The 21,180-nt window shown below is 39.9% G+C and overlaps 1 protein-coding gene across 1 annotated transcript; it reads right to left on the reverse strand.

The window, feature by feature from the left end:
* Positions 1 to 1,046: 1,046 nt before the first annotated feature.
* Positions 1,047 to 20,912, reverse strand: kansl1a (KAT8 regulatory NSL complex subunit 1a). Its single transcript, XM_056246002.1, has 13 exons — positions 19,538 to 20,912; positions 10,808 to 10,949; positions 10,507 to 10,661; positions 8,812 to 8,926; positions 7,579 to 7,750; positions 6,668 to 6,865; positions 6,418 to 6,585; positions 5,428 to 5,558; positions 3,782 to 3,900; positions 3,640 to 3,697; positions 3,446 to 3,558; positions 3,123 to 3,375; positions 1,047 to 2,322 (listed from the first exon to the last, which is right to left on the reverse strand). Exons 1-13 carry the CDS (start codon positions 20,878 to 20,880, stop codon positions 2,170 to 2,172), a joined length of 3,120 nt encoding a protein of 1,039 aa, XP_056101977.1. The 5' UTR covers positions 20,881 to 20,912; the 3' UTR covers positions 1,047 to 2,169.
* Positions 20,913 to 21,180: the final 268 nt, after the last annotated feature.

Genomic DNA, 21,180 nt, shown 5'->3' on the forward strand with positions numbered 1-21,180 from the left:
GCGTCCTCGATGCGGAATGGATCTGGTGCGATCAAAAGCAGTGTTGCATCACGAAAGTGTGGACTTGTAGGAAGACCGCGAGTGTTTAGGGACAGTGGGCCTGAGGCCGAGACAATAGCCGCGTTTCCACTGTCGGCCCAGGGCCGGGCCAGAGCTAACAGCGAGCCGAGCCGAGCCAGTGGCCTTGGGCCTTAAGCGTTTCCACTGCCGGGCCAGTAGCCCCGCAGCGCTGCCCTAAACCCCGCCCCTAACACGCCTTTCTGAACCAAACGTCATACAACCCAACCCATTTCAGCGGGTGTTATGAATTTATTTATTTTTTAAGTTAGGAAGATAGCATGTATATTAACTCACCGGCCGTGGCTGCAATAGTGTCCAGATTGTCTCGCAAGTCGCCACTAACAGAGGGACGGTGACCCAGCACACCGTCCATCAAGTCGAACCATGGAAAGTTCCTTCTCTGGGCACCGCTTTGTCCATTGTGCGTTTTAATCGCCTTGTACAATACTGTGCCCGCAACTTTAAAAAAAAAATTTCGAACTTGAAGCGTCGCTGAATCGATGTATTTTATAACGTCCTCGTTTCTTCACACGCCGTAAAATTGACATTGTACCCTTTCTTCTGCCCAAATGCTGAGAAGAGCTTTGCTATCTTCGACAGACCAGTACAGGCGATTCTCCATTTCGAGCAGCGATTATTTTGCGCGATATAAAAAAAGTGAAATGTGCATCTTGCCGCAGACCATAACACCGATGAACTCTGCCTTCTACCTTGAGCACGCCTCTAGCCCGAGCTGGCCCGCGGTATTCGACGGGCCAGAAATCCTGGCTGTTGGTCCCGAGGAAGCCCCGGAAGTGACAGTGGAAACGCGACTGGCACGCACTAGCACGGCTCGGCAGTGGATATGCGGCTAATAATGGATTCTACTGGCTTTTGTCGTCTCGGACTGATCGCGTCCAGTGCAGACACAGTGTCAGAATCATTTCAGGGTAAATGCTGATTCATGTTGACAGCGTTACATCAAACAATGAGACGTACAATCTGAATGGAGTTTGATTTGATTTAATGGTACTATTTACAAAAGGGTGTTTTCTTTTTCTTTTTTCTGCAAATGATTTAACTTCTGAAACAGCCCAAATTACAATGAAAACTGTCTCAAATAGCTATGAAGAGAAAGACACATCAAAGAAATAAAAAAAGACATTGTGATTGTATGAAAAAGAAAGAGACAGGGCCACGACAATAATGTCCAGTTGCATAGCAAGTAGATTCTCGAAGGGGCGACAGTGCTGAGTAAGAACACTAATATGGGGTCACAGAAACATTGACTAAGTGAAGGAAAAACAGACACCTTGCTAACACAAGATTCCGTAAAACTCCATAACCTGAGAAGGGCAGGTCTGTGTGAAACATCTGGCTCCTTTACGAAGGAATACAAAGTACAATCTCAACAGATGATGTAGAAAGATCCAGGAACATTTAAAGATCTAAACTAATGTGCACTCAAGGCTTTGTTTTGCAGAGCTTGCAATTTTTCCATTACATTGTGATACATGATGTCATGAACATTAGCATGCTCCAAATGCTGGTGGGAAATTGTTCAAAAGAAAGAGAAAAGGGGGAGGGTCGAGAAAGAGAACAAGATATTGACGCCCTGTGAAGTGCTTTTTAACTGAGGAGAATATCTCTGCTTGGTGCACGACCATCAACTGAGAATAATGCGGCAAGTATTTTTGTCAGGTTTTGGTTTTTCACTTCACAAAACAAGAATACATTTATAACAAGTCAGCAGAGAGGCACCCTTTGGTCAAGCCCTCTTTAAGTCTGCTACACAGTGCACTACATAGTGTTCACCTGACAGGTTAGAATACCACACTAAGTCCCAATGATATATTTAGCTGACTATGAAAACATTTATGGAAACAACTTTCATACATCTCATTTACATTTTTCTTTCATTTTTCAGGTTTAGCTTTACTATGTTCGGTAATATTCACTAAAAACTGTGAAAATAATTGGCTGATGTTTGAATATCAAACAACAGAAGTCCCGACAGAATCTTTTTTTTTTTTTTTTTGGGATTAGTATGAGTTTTTTCTCAATTAATGCCATAGGAGGTGTGGTTTTAAGGTTGTTCCCGTTAGTGGGTGGGATTTAATGAGTTCGTCGTCACGGCGATGAAGCGTCACTCTCTGACTCCGCCCTGCAGTGGGCGTCGGCTCTGATGACAGTGGGAAAGCTCGGTTGATCCTTGTCCATCTCAGGCTCCACGACTGGGTCCTCAGGCAAAGGAAAACTCCTGAGTTCCCAGGGCTGGACCGTCTGCCAGGAAAACACAGTGTTAAGAACAGCATATGAAATCGAATCAATGGACAAATCTATCTTCAGCGCTTCTCAACAAGGGCCGCACAGTTTTTCAGCACCCTTGGTTCTGCAAGTGTTTTCCCCATAGGCATTTAAAAAAAAAAAAAGTCAGAGTCATAAGTCTTGAATCAAAACTAATTAGCAAAAACATAAAATATAAAGGGCACTACATACCCTACTGTTCAAAAGTTTGAGGTCAGTAACACATTTTTTAAAAATAAATTAATACTTTTAAGCAGCAAGGACACATTACATTATAAATATCTTTACTGTCACTTTTGATCAATGTTACAAAAGTTTTCTATTTCAAATAAATGCTGTTCTTTTAAACGTTAAGAATCCTGAAAGGATCACGGTTTCCTGCTAAAATATGAGAAGCACAGCTGTTTTCAACATTGATAATAATCAGAAACGATTCTTGAGAATCAAATGATCATATTAGAATGATTTCTGAAGGATCATGTGACACTGAAGACTGGAGTAATGATGCTGAAAATTCAGCTTTGATCACAGGAATAAACTACATTTTAAAATACATTTGAAAAATTGTAATCATGTTTTGTTGAGACAAACTCCAGAAAGATTTGGATTTATTTTTTATTTTATTTATTTTATTTCAATAGAATGATTCAGATTAATTTCAGGCTGTTCTTTGGAAAGCAGAATGTACACTAAAATAATATTTCCCACTTTCTATGGAGGAAATGAATCTGCTGAGCACAGTTAAAGTGAACCGCCTGAGGACGTGTGTATGTTACCTTCTCTTCAAAGGTGCAGTCTGAAGTGGAGCCGCACGTGTCTTCGCTGTACAGCAGTCTGTGTGTGTCTCTGGTGTACGGTGTGTGTGCGTCCCGCGAGCAAGGCGTGTCGGGGCTGGGTGGGCTCAGGGGGGACGGCACGGGCCCGTAGTCCTGCAGCAGGTGGAAGTGACTTGCGTCTGGGGAAGAGGGCTGGGAAGGGTTCGTTCCGACTATCGATGGTGTCGTTCGCCCGTCCAGGGATTTATAGGACCTGAGGAACGATATGGTTAACTCAAAAATCAGGAAAACCTTTCTTTGGTAAGATCAAGTAGGACAAGCACCTGCTGCATCTCCTCTTGGCGGGTGCGAGAGCCGTCCATCGCCAGCGAGAACGTTCCTGGTCCTCACACAGCTGATGGTGTTTCGAGAACATGGCATCTGAAAGGTCCTCCACCTACACGGAGGAATCATTAGGTGACATCACTAATAAGGATCGACAATAGCTTGACTTGGAAATGCTTGAAAGATGTTTTACCGGAATGTTATCGTCTTCCTCTGCCAGTGGTTGGGCTAAGGTGTCCACTTCTCTCCATCTGAGTAGACATTTTTTCATACATTATATAATGTATCACAGATATTATAATGTGGATTACATCGTGAGCGACTTCGAGACACACCTGGGTGTGAGAATTTCTTTGTACTGAAGTTTCTCCACTCTGGTGGTGGCGGCCACTGACATGGGAATGACGATGTTGTTGATATCAAACGGACTCTCGCCTCTTCTCCTCCGTATGGGCTGTAGAAAAGAACAAAAATGCAAGTAATAAATGAAAAATGATCACAGCTACTCTGTACCTTAAATCCACACTGGAAATTGGTGGCAACACTGGCTCGGCCTGTTGTTTCACAGTTGAAAAGGAAACGGATGAGACAGAAAAACAACGATTTACTAGAGTATACGCTAAACATTCACATCAAAACTGAAGTGTACAACAATACTGCTCACTAACAATGTATCCGCAGAATTAAATTTGACACTTTTAAAGACTTTTAAAATAAAATTATTATTTTATGTGCATCCAGTACAAACCCATACAATCTCATTCAATTAATAGTTAAATAGTTATACATACATACACTACCATTCAAAAGTTTGGGGTCAGTGAGAATTTTATTTTTATTTTTTGGAGGAAAGAAATCAATACTTTTATTTATCAAGGAATAATTAATTTGATCGAAAGTGACAGTAAAGACATTTATAATGTTACAAAAGTCTTTTGAACTTCCTATTCATCAAAGAATCCAAAAAAAAAAAAAAACTGTACAACTGACAGACCAACAACTGTTTCAACATTGATAATAATAATAAATGTTTCTTGAGCATCAAATCCTCATATTATACTGATTTGTGAAGGATCATTTGACACTGAAGACACTGACACTGGTGATGCTGAAAATTCAGCTTTGATCACAGGAATAAATTACACTGCTATATATTCACACAGAAAACAGCTGATTTACACTGGAATAATATTTAATACTATAACTGATTTTTGTTGTATTTTTAATCAAATAAGCGCAGCCATGGTTAGCAGAAGAGAATTCTTTTAAAAGTATTTAAAATCGTACCGACCCCAAACTTTTGAACGGTAGTGTTTGCACTGAAATTATACATTACATACCAATTAGAGGTCAACCAATATTGTATTTTACTGATATGATGATAATCTGTTTAATAAAAGGCAATAGAAAGATTGATGTGCTGATACTAGTAAAAATCTATTAATGACCTTAGTCATTTCTTCCTGTGACATTGCGGCCCAGAAAGAGCCCCAAGAGTTTATGTTGAATGAAATGCCAGATGCTGTATATTGTGTAACCAAAATATCAATAATATCCAGAAAAAAAAGTTATGATGCATAATTCAGGGCAGTGAATTTAATTATATACACAAGCCTGAAATACACTGGGAATCTTATTTTGACATATTTATGCTTTAATACTTCCAGCTGCTCATTCGAAAAGATTAGTGAGATAAAATGTGCACTCTACGCATTACATTATAAACATCAGAATGTGCAAAAGTGGCACATTTTGACTTTGAATGCGTTTAAGGTTCACATTTAAACCATCGCTATTGCATTTTTCTGTCCCTAAATTTAAGCTCTCTTACATCATAATTAAGACTTTTTGATAAAACTGAATTTAAGACTTTTTTAAAAAAGTTTTAAGGACCACAAGCTGGGTTTCGCATTCCGAAGTCGCCCAAAGTTTCAACTGTGCCCCGCTCCAGAGTGCTATCGGCTGTAAATAATGAACGTACCACACTGTTTCCCAGAGGAGTGCTGCTCTCAACGGGGAGGGAGAGCTGTCTGGTCAAGGGACTGGTGTTGGAGGAGTGAAGGCTGGACAGAGACGGACATGGACTGCCTGCATCCATCATGACTTTTGGTGCTATATGAGAGAAGAAAATATATACACACATATAAGACACTGATGTGTGCTTATTGAACATTTCATTTCAAAACTGTAATTGTTTTAGTTTTTTTAGTATCTTTAATTTCATTTTGATGCCATTTTTTCCCCCAAGCCCCCATTAATTCCCGTTAATGTGTACACCCCATTCAACTGAAATGAGATTTTATGCATGCCTCATTTTATGCAGCTGCTGGTGGTTGTGTATGGCTGAAGTATTGCAAAAAGTATTAATTAGAATGGACTATTTAAAGGGGTCCTATGTTTTTTCAACTTTCTTTAGTGTGTAATGATGCTGTTTGAGCATGAAAAAGGTCTGCAAAGTTACAAAGCACAAAGTCACTTCAAAGGGAGTCAGTGTATCGGAAAGGACTGTTTCTAAACTTCCTGAAACGCCTCTATTGTAGCCTTCAGTTTTCCGGGAACAAACATGTCACAATATTCCTCATTTAAATAATTCCCGGCCAAGGCATAAACAAAAATTTGATTTGCGTTAGTAGTGTGTTGTGATATTGGTAAGGGGTGTGACATTTCACACGCTCGCAGCGGTTGACCAATCACAACACTAGTCTAGCCAACCAATCAGAGCACATTGAGCTTTTCGGAAGAAGGGGCTTCATAGAGAAAGGAACTAAACAGAGCGTTACTGACAGACTGGGAAAAGAGGAGCTGCAACAATGTCAAATATGTGGGGGAAAAAAGTGTTTTTTGAACATTCAAGCATGAAAACCTATTTTAGTAGAGCCCAAAAACAAAATGAAGACTTTAAAAAAGGGCATAATAGCACCACTTTAGGACATATTTGGAGTCATTTTTGTATGGAAGGCAGTGCACTCACAGTCTGCTCTGTCCAGTGAGTGCTCTCTGACTCTCTTCCTGCTGTGACTCCGGACCAGCACACGGTCCGCCCTGCAGGGTGTGAGTGTGTCTGGTTTTGGGACACATGAGATGTTGTCCACCTGCTGCCTGTGCAGTTTCTCCAACCTGCTCTTGTGACGGGCCAATCCTGACAGAGAGAAAGAATTAAAAGTGAATTACTTAGGCCACTTTGTCGCAGACTGTGAGAATCAACATGTTTGTGTACTTACGGACTGCGGCCGCATGCGAATTTGACAGTCTGAATTTGTGTTTAGAGAGGAAGGATGATGATGATGATGATGGTGGTGGTGGTGTGATGGAGAGCTTGTGTTTGAGAGAGATCTTCTTCGGCGGTTTGATCCTGTCAAAGGGACGAGTCTGCCAATGAGACCTCAACACCTTCTGCAACTGTAAGCTAAGAGCCACGTCTGAGAGACCAACCAGAGGAAGAAGAAGAAAGAGTTAAGACAGAATTGTTACAATTAATGATATTTATCACATCTAGGGCCCTGTTCACACCTGGTATTAAGATGCGTTTTGGTCGATCGGATCACAAAAGAAAATCAGGACAGAAGTGGTTGAAAGTGGACAAAAGAGATGGATTAAAACACCAGGTGTACATGGGTATGTGTCTGCCTTGTCTACTTGTGATCTGATCGACCAAAACACATCTTAATACCAGGAGTAAACAAGGCCTGGGACTGCAACTAATTAATAAAATTGATAATCTGTGGATCGTGAATTTCTGACAAAGAGAACACATTAAAGTGCATACAAATCTCAATTTTTCAGGCTTGGTAAATTTTTTTAAAGGGTTTTTTGTAAAAAAAATTGGTTTTGTGGTCCAGAGTCACAAATGATGAGTCACATGGGTCAATTTTTTAAAATTGAGATTTATACATCATCTGAAAGCTGAATAAATAAGCTATTGTTGGCCATTGCCACAAATATAACGGTGCTACTTGTGACTGGTTTTGTGATCCAGGGTCACATTTTATATAGTAAAATGTTTATAAACTATTTTATTTCACTACACACAAATATGTGTAATCTATATATAGTGATATTAAATCATTTAAAATGGTTTTATTAATATATGTATGCATGTGTGTGTGTGTGTGTGTGCGTATCTACATCTCACCCGATTGCATGGACAGAACGGGATGGATGCTGTGATCTTGATGTGCAACTCTCTCCAGCAGAGGGCACCCATAAGGTAAGTCTGGTTTGGAGAGAAGACGAGCAATCCCACACATGACACACGAACCGTTGACATCACATCCTAGTGGAGGTGAAAACGACGCTCTCTGAACCTGATAAAAGGAGGAAACTCATTTCAGATACACTTTAAAACAGGGGTCTCAAACTCAACTTAACTGGGGGCCGCTGGAGGTAGAGTCTGGGTCAGGCTGGGCCGCATCAAGTATTCCACAAAAAATAGTATTCAAGTATTACAAAAAAGGAGCACAACTGATCCAATCTTCTCAATCTTTATTATTAACGTTTCTTCTGAACTGTTCCTCTGAATTTGAACATTCCTTTCTGTACATGATTGGTTCTTCATGAGCTGTCCTTCTGACAGTTGAAGTTCATTTTACAAACTTTCTTTGTCTATAACACATATTTCTAATATTTATATTTGCTTATGTCCTTTTTATTTTCTTTATACAACACATTAATGATATTGAATGTTTTTTTTGGAAGGCACATTTCCTTTTATTATATACTTAGAAAAACAATTATTGCTTTTGAAATACAAATATTTGCAGTCATGTCTGCCCGTCTTATTGAATTCTTTCTACACATGTATAGTGTCTCAGGCAAATTACTGACTGCACAAATCAAAGCAAACCTTCTTATCAACCTGTTAGACACATATTACAAGCTCAAAATGATTATTCTCACATTGTTTTAAAGCAGGGTCTCTCTCCAACACGTCGCTCGCGAGCTACCAGTAGCTCGCGGCCTGATTGGTGGTAGCTCGACAAGGGGCAGTTCACATATCGCGCTCACATATTTTGCGAGCTCAAGTTCGTTATTTCAAATGTAGGTGCGCGTGCGCGGCAAGCGCGCTCATAATTGAAGCGACGCGCTCATTTTTTCCAGGCGCGCAGTATGTTTGTACTTAGCGGTTGTCTATGGCAACTATTGACAACAAACCCACCGTATGGTAGCCCATTTAAAACGCGGCACACGCAACGACGGGCCGCACTAACATTACACTTTAATGTCAAGTAGGGGGCCACAAAATATCACCCCGCGGGCCGCAAATGGCCCGCGGGCCGCGAGTTTGAGACCCCTGCTTTAAAATAAGCAAAAAAGGTTCTCCTGGAATGTTAATACATTAATTTATACCAACAAGCTTCACACACACCTTGCCATTGAGATTGTGGAAAGTGTTTGGGTGGATTAAACGTCGTCTTCTGCAGGTCACCAGCGGGCGTGTTCGTGCCGATGTAGAGCTGCTGTCCAGACTTTCTGCAACGCTACTGAAATCAGAAAATCAGAAAATGTAAAAAGCAGTTTTTGCCAAGCTAATGGATATTATGACATTGTGATACAAGACACCACTGCGTTTCCCCTGTCTGGGTTTATTTTGCAGTAATGGCTGGTTAATAATGTTAATTTAAAGTTACATAATAATAGTGTGTGTGTATGTATGTATATATATATATATATATATATATATATATATATATATATATTAGGGGTGGAACGGTTCATGTATTCGTATCGAACCGAAACGGTACGGGCGTCACGGTTCGGTGCACGAATTTACACGGAGAATACACGGTATAAAAATAAATAAAACTCGCGTGCAAATTAATTAATGTAATGCGGAACTACTGTTAGATACGCGGGTTCTTTAGGGACATATAATCTGTACCATCGGCTTAGCTCTGAACGCGCGTTCACTTCAAACGTTTGCACGTCCTATTCGCTTTGGACTAGCGTCGAACTAGACGCGAATTTGAAGCTCTATTCGCGTTTGGTGTGACCGCATAATGAACAGGCTGCGATGTCAAGTGTGTGTGTGTGTGTGTGTGAGTGAGAGAGTGTGAGAGAGAGAGAGAGAGAGAGAGAGAGAGAGAGAGAGAGAGAGAGAGAGAGAGAGAGAGAGAGAGAGAGAGATCATTTTGTTTATACAGATCATTAAACCTGCAAAGTGTTTACTTATATTTGTGTACACTCGCAATAAAACACAACATTGTGCTTTTGTCACACTGTAAACTCTTGTCAAACTGTAACCTACAACTGTCACCCTACCAAAATCACATACACACTGTTTTAAAAGCAAAACATATTTATCCAACTCCATTTCAAAACAGTCTGTGTGTTCCATCTTTTGGACATTCGTCATATTGCATTGGTTTCCATTTCTTGTCCTCGGAGCACTAATCTTACACATTCAACATTGATTAAAAAAGAAAATCGAATGTGTTTTTAATGGTAGTATTATTTTATACAGAAATCAATTATTTATAATTCAGATGAGAATAATGTTACATTGTCAATTAATAATGTTAATTAAAATTAAGGAAAACAAATATATTTATCTGAAATATAGCAAAATAATTTAAAATTAATTCAGGTACAATTACCAAACATATCGCAAGGTCTTTTTGTCTTTTTATTAATTTAATTAATAAACTAATTATATAAAACTATTGTCAGTGCACTACAAATAAACTGGTTCTATGCCTTTATTAATAAAACTTATTTAAAAAATACAATGCCTTCTGCATTTTTGCTTTGCTTTTCCCTCCATTGTACCGAAATCGTATCGAACCGTGATGTCTGAACCGAGGTATGAACCGAACCGTGACTTCTGTGTACCGTTCCACCCCTAATATATATATATATATATATATATATATATATATGGTGCTGCTGTAATGTGTTTGCACTTATTGTGTAGATTAGATTATTGTATACAATGATTCATTTAAATGTTAGTACATAGTAGTTAAATACAGTTATAATAATGTGTTAGCATATGGTAACAACTAAAAAGTATATTCAAATATTTACTCCAACACAATATGAAATATTAGCATTTTGTCCAAACCTAAAAGAGATGTCGTTTTCAGATGCGTCTGTCAAACGAGACTGGGATTCTGTGAAATTCTGGGATGTTGGGGAGGTCAGGACATTCTTATTAGTCTCCATTATATTTATGGTTCTCTGGCAGGAAGGGGCGGAGTCTCCCAGCTCCACAGGACCCTGCAGAGAGCATGTGAAAAATAAAAACTACAGCTAAATTAACAGTTATTTCCATTAAACTGGATACATTTTTTTTTTTCTTATAACACAAACACTTTCTATCTCTCACACAACACACACACAGCAGATATCAAGCATCTGCTAACCTTGCTGGCGCGCAGTTGGCGGTAGATGTCGACCTGCTGTCGGATGCGGTACTCCAGGTCTGATATCTGAGCCTGCAGCCATGTCCAGTGACTGATGATGGTGGCTCTTTCCCTGGCAAACCGGCCTTCTGCTCGTCTCCATCTGAGAGAGAAAAGTGAACAATCCGGTTAAACACGTTTTTTAAGTTAGACATTTAGTTGTTTAGCTAACTAGGAGAGTCGTTCGTTCTCATGGTCTGTTTACTTCAGTGAGTAGAAACTGGCTGTGACGACTCAGATAAAACAAACAGGAAACCATTTAAATTATTCTCAGTAACTTTTCCAGCCCTGATGGTCCAGATTATAGACAAAATCAATCATTTTGACTGTAATAATGATGCATAACACATAGAGGGCACTGTTAAACACATTCAGCACAGACACCCACTTACAGATGCCACAATACTGTTCATCCCTTTTTCAATACAGCCATAGTCTTTATCACAGCCACGCAAAACAACACTTGCCAGCTTGAATTTCAACCACTTCCTTTGCAACCAAGAGATGGCAGAAAATGGAAATAACGTAAGACAAAGGGTAGACGATACGACCAAAATATATCACAATACAAGTATTCTTTTCACAATAACCATATATATATTATATATCATGATAGTTATTTTTATTGGAAATAAGGTTATGATGCCAAAATTTCAGATGACACTGAAATGCCACAATTATAGATTCTACACAAAGCTAGCCCAACTAATGTAAGTTCAAGCTTACCAAAGACAAGTAAACAGTCAGAAATATAACCAAAACAAAGAATCTAATTACAAGCAATACGACAAATAAACACAATAAAATAAAGATACAAATGAAATAGAGTGGTCTATCTAACATTAGTAATCTAGTAATAGTGCAGGATTAAATACTACAGAAATTGAATAATCAAATGTTAAATAGCCTACATGGTATGAATTGAATACACAATGATTCTTACTAAAGTTATTCAGTCAAGAGCAGAGTGATTTTATATGTTTCTTTTGTTGTTTGGTTAACATTAAAGAGACAGCAACAGGTATACGAGGCTTCTAACACACAGATCCAATATACTGGTACACATCTGATTTGATCCCAATTGTTTATGACTGTTCACGTGAATACTCGCCAAAACAGGCATTTTCCTAAACAGTGAAATACTCAAAGATAAGCACAATAAACAGCGAAAAAGAAAAATTGATTACTTATAGTGTGTGAAAAAACGTCTGTCAGATCGGCATGCAAGTACCAAATTGAATTCTGTTTGAATTGATCTTATTGTGCTTGAATGGTCTAAACTGGCAAGGCTTTAAAAAATGCATAGAAAATGATCAACTCTCATGGTGACGAAACAATGCAGAGTCATGTGAGCGTAACCGCAATACGATTAATAATCCAAAATTTCGACTGCCCCCAACCATTTTTATTTTTTACCATTTTTGTGTGCATCTACCTGTTTATATAACATTATTACAACCCATGATTTGCCATTGCTAGTTTAATTGGAGGGTTTAATAGCTTAGGGGGAGGACAAGCTTTTCATTGGGGAAAAATCTGTGTAGTGCGAGATTTTAGTCAACATTTGAAAGAGAACGTTCTCGAGCAAGTGTTTGGCTAGTATTGTGACTACAAACATGACACTGGCAGTCCATGCTGGTCTATCAGGGTTTCATGACACTCCTGTAGTGTGATCGGTACACTCCTACACAAAAGAACACCACCATCTCATGGTAAATGTCCCTCTCAGCACATTCCCACTGTTTAATGCCCCGGTATACACAGAGCATTGCCTCATACGGTCATATTTGCCCACGTGGAATCCGGCAACTCACTGTAAGAAAGATAAATGGAGTGGAAATTGACATGTGCACTGTTGAGCCCTATGAACCACCAGCACACATGGCATAATCAAAAATATTACTCTGTTCTGAACTTCTGACCCGAGGTCGAATGTTTTTGTAGAATGACTATATAATGACTGTAGAATTTTTCTCCTCACACAATACACCAATTTAAACTCAAACCAACATTTAACATTTAACAATCAAATTAACATGTAAACATGTAAAAAATAAAATAAATAAAAAAAGTCAGATGATCACATAACATTTATTTTGTGTTAATGATCAACTATAGCCCCTTTCACACAGAGATTCCGGAAAATACACGGATAAAGTGACCCGGGATTTGACCCGGGTTCGTTTGATTTTGCTTCATTCTCACTGCCAGTGATTTGCCGGAATCAGAGAGCGCGTTCACACACAACCCGTGTATGTTCCGGAAAGACGCGTGACGTTGGATGTGACGGGTCTCTACTTCAGTCCAGTTTGCAGACATTGTTTCGTTCTTTCTTGTATCGATGACGAACACAAACTTTCTTCTAGAGTAACTGAGTCGCACGATAACTATGTCATTGCAAAGGCTCGTGAACCCTCACTACGACACACCCCTTATACGGCATTGGTTCTGGCTTTTGTTCACACAGCGCGCGTTCTGGGTCTGAACACGGCAATGTTACTAGGTCCCCAACCCGGCATCGATCCCGGCATCAGTCCCGGGTCGTGTTTGCGTTCACACAGAAGGCACTCTGGCAATTTGCCGGGTCCGAAGCGCTGTGTGAAAGGGGCTTAAATGTACATTATCACTTCCATGTAGCAAAATTTCAAAAGCCAGGCCTACATTGAGTCCTGCTCTGAATAAAGTGGCTGAATTATTCATGCTAATTGACTGCAGCCCATTTAAGAGGTGCCACACTAAACCTTCTTCGGAAAACATGATTCAACCTACAATACATCCAGAATGTAAAAATACACTACTCCACTTTACTGCAACCCTACAAATCTCTTTTGTTTCAACTAATGCCGGGTTCAGACTACACGATGTGAGCCTGATTTTGGCACGATGCGTTTGACGTAGGGTGTCGTGGTGATTCGTAAACAACAATGGCCATTGGGACACAAGAATCAATTGTTTAATCTCCCATAGTGTGTCATAGTGGACAGAAAGACTTAGCTAGCATGTTTAATTTTTTTCGTCCTCCACAAGGGGTTCCGTCACATGTGTTTTGATAAATAGGCGCACAGAAGCTTTCAAACATGGTGGTATAAGAAAAGAGAGCCGATGGTAGTGGTGCTGCTAGGTAGAATTATGCAATGAAGGAAATGTTCATGGAGATATGGCAACAATACTCCTGCATTTATGATTTAGGTTCTCTCGTCTCGAGGGACGACCACGACAGAGTGAAAAAAGATAAATGATGACGAACGATAGCGGAGGCACTACAGCAACCCGGTGAGCGCCGGGATTAGCATTAAGCTAACACGCAGCTTCAGTAGCCATTGTTAGCTTCGACGACATCACGCGCGCCATTAAAGACAGCAAATGATGACTGGTCGGGAAGCAATGTGTAGTCTGACGTTTCTTGTCCACGACACAAGAATTTATTTGACTATTTTAACAGACAAAAACATTGTGTAGTCTGAACCTGGCATAAGAGGTCAAGCAGAGACGGATCAATCTCCTATTGGTCATACATCTTCCCAAATACAAATCTGCTGTCAATGTTCACAAAACTTGAACTTTGGAATGCAGTGAAATTCGCTTTCCTGTCTCCTGCATTTACATGCATATGAATGGAAGTCAAAGGAATGAAAAGTGTAGTGTGATTGCCCCTTTACCCGTGATTATTCACTATATAACAATTGCTTGATTGTTGTCATTCGTCGATCTACTCTTCCATACGTGGACGTGTGCGTTTGGACGACGGGGAGGGCAACAACAAAGGAGTCGTCCTCCCTCGCTGTGCCTGCTGTGAAGTGAATCATCTCGTAATTGTGTTTCATAAATCACATTGGGCTGATGGAGGGAGTACAAAGACAGAGTCGTTTAGCATGAATGTTCTCCTGCCTTTGTTCTTGGATTTCAGACTGTGAGACAAAGAGACTGGATGAACCAAAACACAGATAAATACCAGCTGGCTTATCAAACTGTATTATATGGAGGCCTGCCTGTTATTCTTCACTCATACAGATCCAGGGTCACACTGTATTTTAGGTTAAAGCGAGAATGAAAGCAGTTATAACAGGGAGGGATGAATCTCTGCTCTGTAACTAGTGAGTCTAGTGAGCTTTTCTGCTTTCTACTGCTATAGGCAGTTGCCTTTTAAGGAGTTTGTTAACTGAAATAAAACCTGAATAAAAGACTTGCAAGTGAATTTTAAAATTGCATCTTGCAAAGCGAACACAAAACCTGGGCTAAAATCGTCCATTTTAAACTGCACAGAACTATATTAACGAATACATTTCCATTGATAATCAAGTATAGTTTTGCTTTGTCTGTATTTTTATTGAGCTCTGTGCAGCAATGCATTCTGGAATGTGATTTTATAAAGAAATCTAAAGCTTAAAGAATACAGAATCAGTTTTGACATGAATGCTTAGCGTGCGCGATAGAGCTGCACGATTAATAATTAAAAAGATCACAATCTCGATTCAAACACCCACGCAATTTTTTTCCTAAATGTCAATGATTCAGCTATTTCGATTAAACCTTTAAAAATCACAGCTGAACATTAAAATCTGTTCACGCTGTCGCTGCGCTGACCCAGAGGAAGCAGTTCTCATTGATATGAAACATCTTCAGTCTTTTCAACCACACAGTATCATTTCTGTCTTCATATCATCAGAGTTACTGGGATAAACGTTTATAGTTCAGATATAAGCACTAATATCTATGGTAGTGATCAAAATAGAATAAATCACCTTTAGAAACCAACTCAACACTTTAAATTTGGATTGTATCAATTACACCATTACACCAGTAGCTGGTGACAAGCGATTGTAAAAAAATAAATACAATTATTTGTCATTGAATTATTCAAGAGATTAGTTCGCCGATTCATCCAGTAATGAAAAAGTGAAGTCTTCAGGAGGGAGTCATTGAATCATTCATTCAAAACTGATTTAAAAAAAAGAATTAATTCAAATTAATTAAAAAAATTGTAATAGACTGTTTTGTTTAGTAGTCCATTCCGCATCAAGAGAATCGTGATCTCTATTTTAAACAAAGTGCTAGTACTCATACTGAATGTGTACCTGAACACAGGCCCTCGACACATACACACTAAACAATGTCTAAACTATTTATATTATAATGTTACGTTATGAGCAAAACAAATTTATTTGTACTAGTTTAAACAAGACTTGCAAGACTATCTTTTTAAGAGCTCCTTGCAGTTTTCTGTCAAAAGAGATAGATGGTTTAACATTTGAAAATGAAGGAATTAAGACAGAAATAAATATTGTAATTTTACAGTTGTAATGTAAATTAAAATTATTACAATTATTTTCCAGTAAAATATGATAAAAGTGATAATTATTATTTTGTAATTTGATTTAGTAATGTTTAGCTATATTATTATTTAGTATAGTAAAGATTATAACAATAATATTTAAAATTATTATTACTAATATTATATAGCCATTTTGAAAATCACAAATAGAGCAACCTTACCCAAATAAAAAAAAGCACAACAAACCAGGAATATTTAAAATTTAAAATGCAATCAAATTTTTTTAGGGAAAAAATATTTAGATAAGCGTAGGTTTATAGAACGAGGGGTAAATATAAAAATCTGAAAGAATTTAAGCATCGGGGTCGAAAGCACAGCTGTAATATTTGAGTAATGACGCAAAAACATGCACAAGGACGAAAGCAAGAATGGAACAGATGGATGGAGAGAAAGAAAGAGGGGATAAAAAGAAAAGAATGTGAGGTGGTTAGGCTTGGCAGAGAAATGCAGAGGAATTATGGGGGGGAAATGGTGAAAAGGGGTGGAGGAATGCAAGTGGAAAAAGAGAGCGTCTGAAAAAGTGAGAGAGGAAAAGGTTACGTAACACGAGTGGGCTCGGCTCAGACAGCGGGAACGGGAGGAGAACATAAGAGACAATAGTGAAGGAGGAAGGATACTACAATGAGAGAGATAACGACATGACAGAAAGAACAGAAAAAAAGGAAAATCATAAAAGTCCTGACAAAATGACGTGTTTACGATGGGTTACATTTCCAAACATCATACCCCCAAAAAATATATCAGCTCCTGTCAAATAATGAAAGACTGAACTATTTTCATAAATACCAATAAACATGACAGCCACACAGTTTATCTGGATCGTAACACAAACAAATACACTGATACTCGTCTTCATCAGAATAAAAAAAGGCACTTCTTGTCTTTTTCTCACATTTATGTGTGAATCTCATGACAAGAATATGCAGGGTTATATTTCACAACCCCTCAATTTCTTTACACCATAAATGAAATCATGCAATACAATTTCTGTATGAAAATGTTGTTCCAAACATGTTTGATGTTCTTTCTTCTGCATATGAGTGCTGACAAACAACAATGACTTCCATTGTATGGACAAAAAAAAACAAAAAAAACCCCAGACATTTTTCAAAATAATTTTGTTCCACAGAAGAAACAAAAAAAGTCATTCTGGTTTGGAACGACATGAGGGTGAGTAAATGATGACAATTTTCATTTTTGGGTGAACTACCCCTTTAAACCATCATGACCACAAACTTTATGTAAAATATGCAAAAAAGTTCTTTCTTTCTTTTTGATTTTGAAGTGAAACATGACCTGGGGCATGTCTTTGTGAGATTCAGCCACACTATTATCATCATAAGCCAATAAACATTCCTCCATCTGTCAACATTCTCAAAGGAAAATAGACTAGTTTTTTTTTCACTTTTTCAGTAAATGGAAGATTAAAAAAAACATCTCTGTAGAGCACTAAACAGCATTCACTTCAGCTCTTGGTGGATTAAAGTGGTCTTTAATTGCAGTAATAGTAAATCTTCCATTTGCATAGCAGCTGTGCTCCATTAAAAGCTTCCAATAATAAGTGTGGGTGTTCGGGATCAATGTCCTCTGATGTACAAAGTTTAAATTAATCTTGATTTAACTGCAGTCAGAGGTCAACAAGCAGCAGTTCCTCATACTCCAATTTCCCAAGCGTCACACTGTGATGTCATAAGCATGTGCCCAGACAGATGCAGTGCCTAGTCAGAGAGCATTGCTTGCAAATGATGAAACGGCACTGAAAATCAGCAACCATGAAAACAAACACTTATTTAGAGCAGGATCATCATGCAAACACACACCAGGAACAGATTCAGGCATATGTGATCATGCTGTTCAGTGAAACTGGGGCATGTTTCAGTGAGTTCAAATTTAACATCCAAAATCTGCACTCACGGATGCCTGATTATTTAGGTCAAAGGTGTAAAGCCAACTCAGCAAGCTGCTAAACGGCTCCTTTTAAAACAGCTTCCATTAATAAATCAACCTAAAAACCTAACATCGGTTTCAATCCGCTTCCTACTCTGTCTCCCTAAATATTTAATCAGATCAAATATGATCAAAATGAATCTGAATGCTCATTGGATCTGCAAAGCAACAGGATTTGAGCACCGATATTTGAAAATATATATATATATATTTCCCAATTTTCCAACACAACTGGTCTGAATGTGTATGAAATGTGTGTGCTTCTGTTAGGCAGAGCTCACAATGCCTAAACTGTTATTCTGTGCTCTTGTCTGTATATGCATAAGACAACAGGAAGTATGAACAAAAATTACACATGAAAGTGAAACAGCTAAAAAAACTGTTTTTTTTATTCATCACCTGTGGTTTACTTTGATTTCAAGATTAACCAAAACATCAGAGTTCTCCGTTTCACCCCCTCTATTTTCACCTACGATGAACCAGACTCTCCCTCAGGGGCCAAGCAGGAAATGTAACCTTGCTAAAGTTTTCAAATAAGTCCACAGCCGAGGAGGACAGCCCAAATGACTTCAGACTAGACTCCCATTATGACAACAAGATCTATGATCTCACTGTACAAACAAGGTCGGTCGGAGTGGAAATTAACAGTGACTCTCTACAAGGTTCAGGGCATGAACACACAGGCCTACAGTCACAAACATGCCCCCACGCTCCCTTGGGACTCCCGTGAACAGCCCACATGTAACGTGCCTGCTTTGTGATAGCAATGTAGTTGCAATGGTCTGATGAGACAATTCAAAAGGTGCGTCGTAATTCACTTACTTGTGAACTGTTTCTGCCAGTTAGCAGAATAAATAGTGTGACTAGACTAGTGTGTTCAGACTGAAAACTCCAACAAGAAAAAAATGCACATCAAACTGAAAAAATAACATGTGGAATGCACTTAATCGCAGCTGTTCTTATGTAGCGCATTTATAAAATGAATACACTAGACACTAGAGAACACATTTGGGTCATTTGGGACACAACTAACAGCCTTGTTCCAAAGGAAATTCAAGAAAGACGTGTCGTGGATCAGTGAAAAATCCAGGAATGCAAAAGAATGTTACAAATTCATTAAATACCTAAAAAATTGATTAAATAGTTCAATGATCGAAACAAAATCAGTTTCAAAACCAGATAATGTACGCCGGACGCAACAAGGGGGCTCACTTGGTTTTAGAACAGAGCCTTTTACTAGGATTTTTTCTTCAGTGTTGTGACATCTGAGTGCAACGTATTACAGAAAAGAAAAAATGGCATGGACTTGGTTGTTGATTGGATTTTGAGATGTGTGGGCGAGACTCTAAAGTTTCTAAATCTCATGCTGACTTTAAAAGTAGGCTCTTTCCGAAAACAAACATTTGACTTACAGTTTAATATGACACTGGTCCACATCCACCCTGACAAGCTCCTCCTCCTCGACGTCGCTCTCTCCTCCTGAACTGCTCTCTGTGGCGTCCGAGTCGAACTGAGTCTCCGTCGCGTGCAAATGTGTGGTGCCGCTGAGATGCAGTCGCTCCAGTTCCGAGGCCACCCTGCCACCCTTCAAAAACCGACTCAAATTATGTGCGTGCGTGTCCACAGAAGCACGAGGCCCTCTCCACGCCCCTGGCTCCGCCCTACGGCTGGCTGTCGGGGTCAGAGTGCGGTCCAGAAAACCAGAGAGTTGCTGTTTGAAATGCCGCTCCACCTGTTTGGCCTGCACCACCTGCAGACGCTTGCGCAGACGCAGCAGCCGGCTTTCGATGTCCGTTTGCCTGTGTTGGCTCTGTTGAACCCGATCCCTGAGCAGAGCCTCCAGGTTGGGTGTTGGTTGGGTTGAGTCGTCACGGACTGGGGAAGAGCTAAGGGACGAGGGACAGTTGTCAAAGCCAACAATATTGCTACTGTTTGCTTCGACAACCAATCCACCAACGGGACTCTCCGGTTCTGCTTTAACCTCAGACAAAGCAGTGAGCTCCCTATGTGATGACACACCTTGAATGCTTGGTGTCAAATTCTGTTGTGGCTTCACATCACCGTTCTGTCCGCTGGCTGTGAAGGTACCGACGGACTTTGAGGACACCGATAGCAGCGCTTCCCCGTTGGTGGAAGGCTGGTTGCTGTCTCCGTTCACTGTGGCCACACTGCCTTTCTCAGCCACGGCAGCACTAGGTACGGCCACTTTCTTAGAGAGTCCGTTCACAGGCACCATGGTACTCCCGGCTCCGCCACCGTTGACTAGGCTCTTCAGTTGTCCTCCAGTCAGCTCGAGGGCGTGACGCTTTCGCAGCAAGAAGTCGCTGCCAGCAGCAGCGCTAGGGAATATGGAGCCGCTCAGCAGGCCGTGGCTCTTCAGCACCGACTGCTTGAGGACACCTTGCAGCTTCAGTGACTCCTTGACTTTGATGGACGAGGGCAATGATGTGACATCAGAGCACAAGTAAGGTGCCAGTTTGCCCAGAGATGGGGCTTTCGACAGGGGATCCTGCTCCTGACCCTTGACGTTGTGGTAATGGGTGAAGTTCTGTCCGTCGTCGGCGTTGACGTGACACTTGCCGTTGCTGTGGGCGCCGGCCGAGTCCGAGACAGAGTCGGAGATGAGGATGTTGCTGGCGTTGCTGTTATTCTCTGTGCTGCCGGGGGACAGGGTGGACGAGGGAGAGGCGAGTTTGAAGCGGATGTGGCGGGCTTCGGCTGGGGCGTCAGTCAGAGCGGGCGCCATCGCAGCCATGCAGCCTGCACCTCCAAACCTTCACTCCAGCCCGCCTGGCTGCAAAGGAAGAACAACACATTTAGGAGGCTGCTAACATGCAGAGAATGTTTAAACATAAATCACAAGAGTTTTTGATAACACTTTACTTAAAGCCTTTATAATGCATTAATAGTGCCTTATAATGAACCTTATAATGCATTGTATGGTCTCATGAATAACTGCAAACACGGATATTATACATTATAATACTGAACACACCTTTAGAAAGTAGGAGTTAAAAACATAAACAATTTCAGATGTAACAAGAATCTGCAAATA

This window comes from Rhinichthys klamathensis, unplaced genomic scaffold (assembly GCF_029890125.1).
Source record: "Rhinichthys klamathensis goyatoka isolate OS25496 unplaced genomic scaffold, OSU_Roscu_1.1 h1tg000035l_1, whole genome shotgun sequence".
Classification (NCBI taxonomy): Eukaryota; Metazoa; Chordata; class Actinopteri; order Cypriniformes; family Leuciscidae; genus Rhinichthys; species Rhinichthys klamathensis.

Excerpts from the sequence above, each read along its gene's own strand:
- kansl1a (XM_056246002.1), bottom strand. The coding sequence starts at position 20,880 with ATGGCTGCGATGGCGCCCGCTCTGACTGACGCCCCAGCCGAAGCCCGC. Across the intron at positions 7,751-8,811 it reads TCCACAATCTCAATGGCAAG|GTTCAGAGAGCGTCGTTTTC; the intron begins GTGTGTGTGAAG and ends TCCTTTTATCAG. Across the intron at positions 3,376-3,445 it reads GCCAAGAGGAGATGCAGCAG|GTCCTATAAATCCCTGGACG; the intron begins GTGCTTGTCCTA and ends ATCGTTCCTCAG.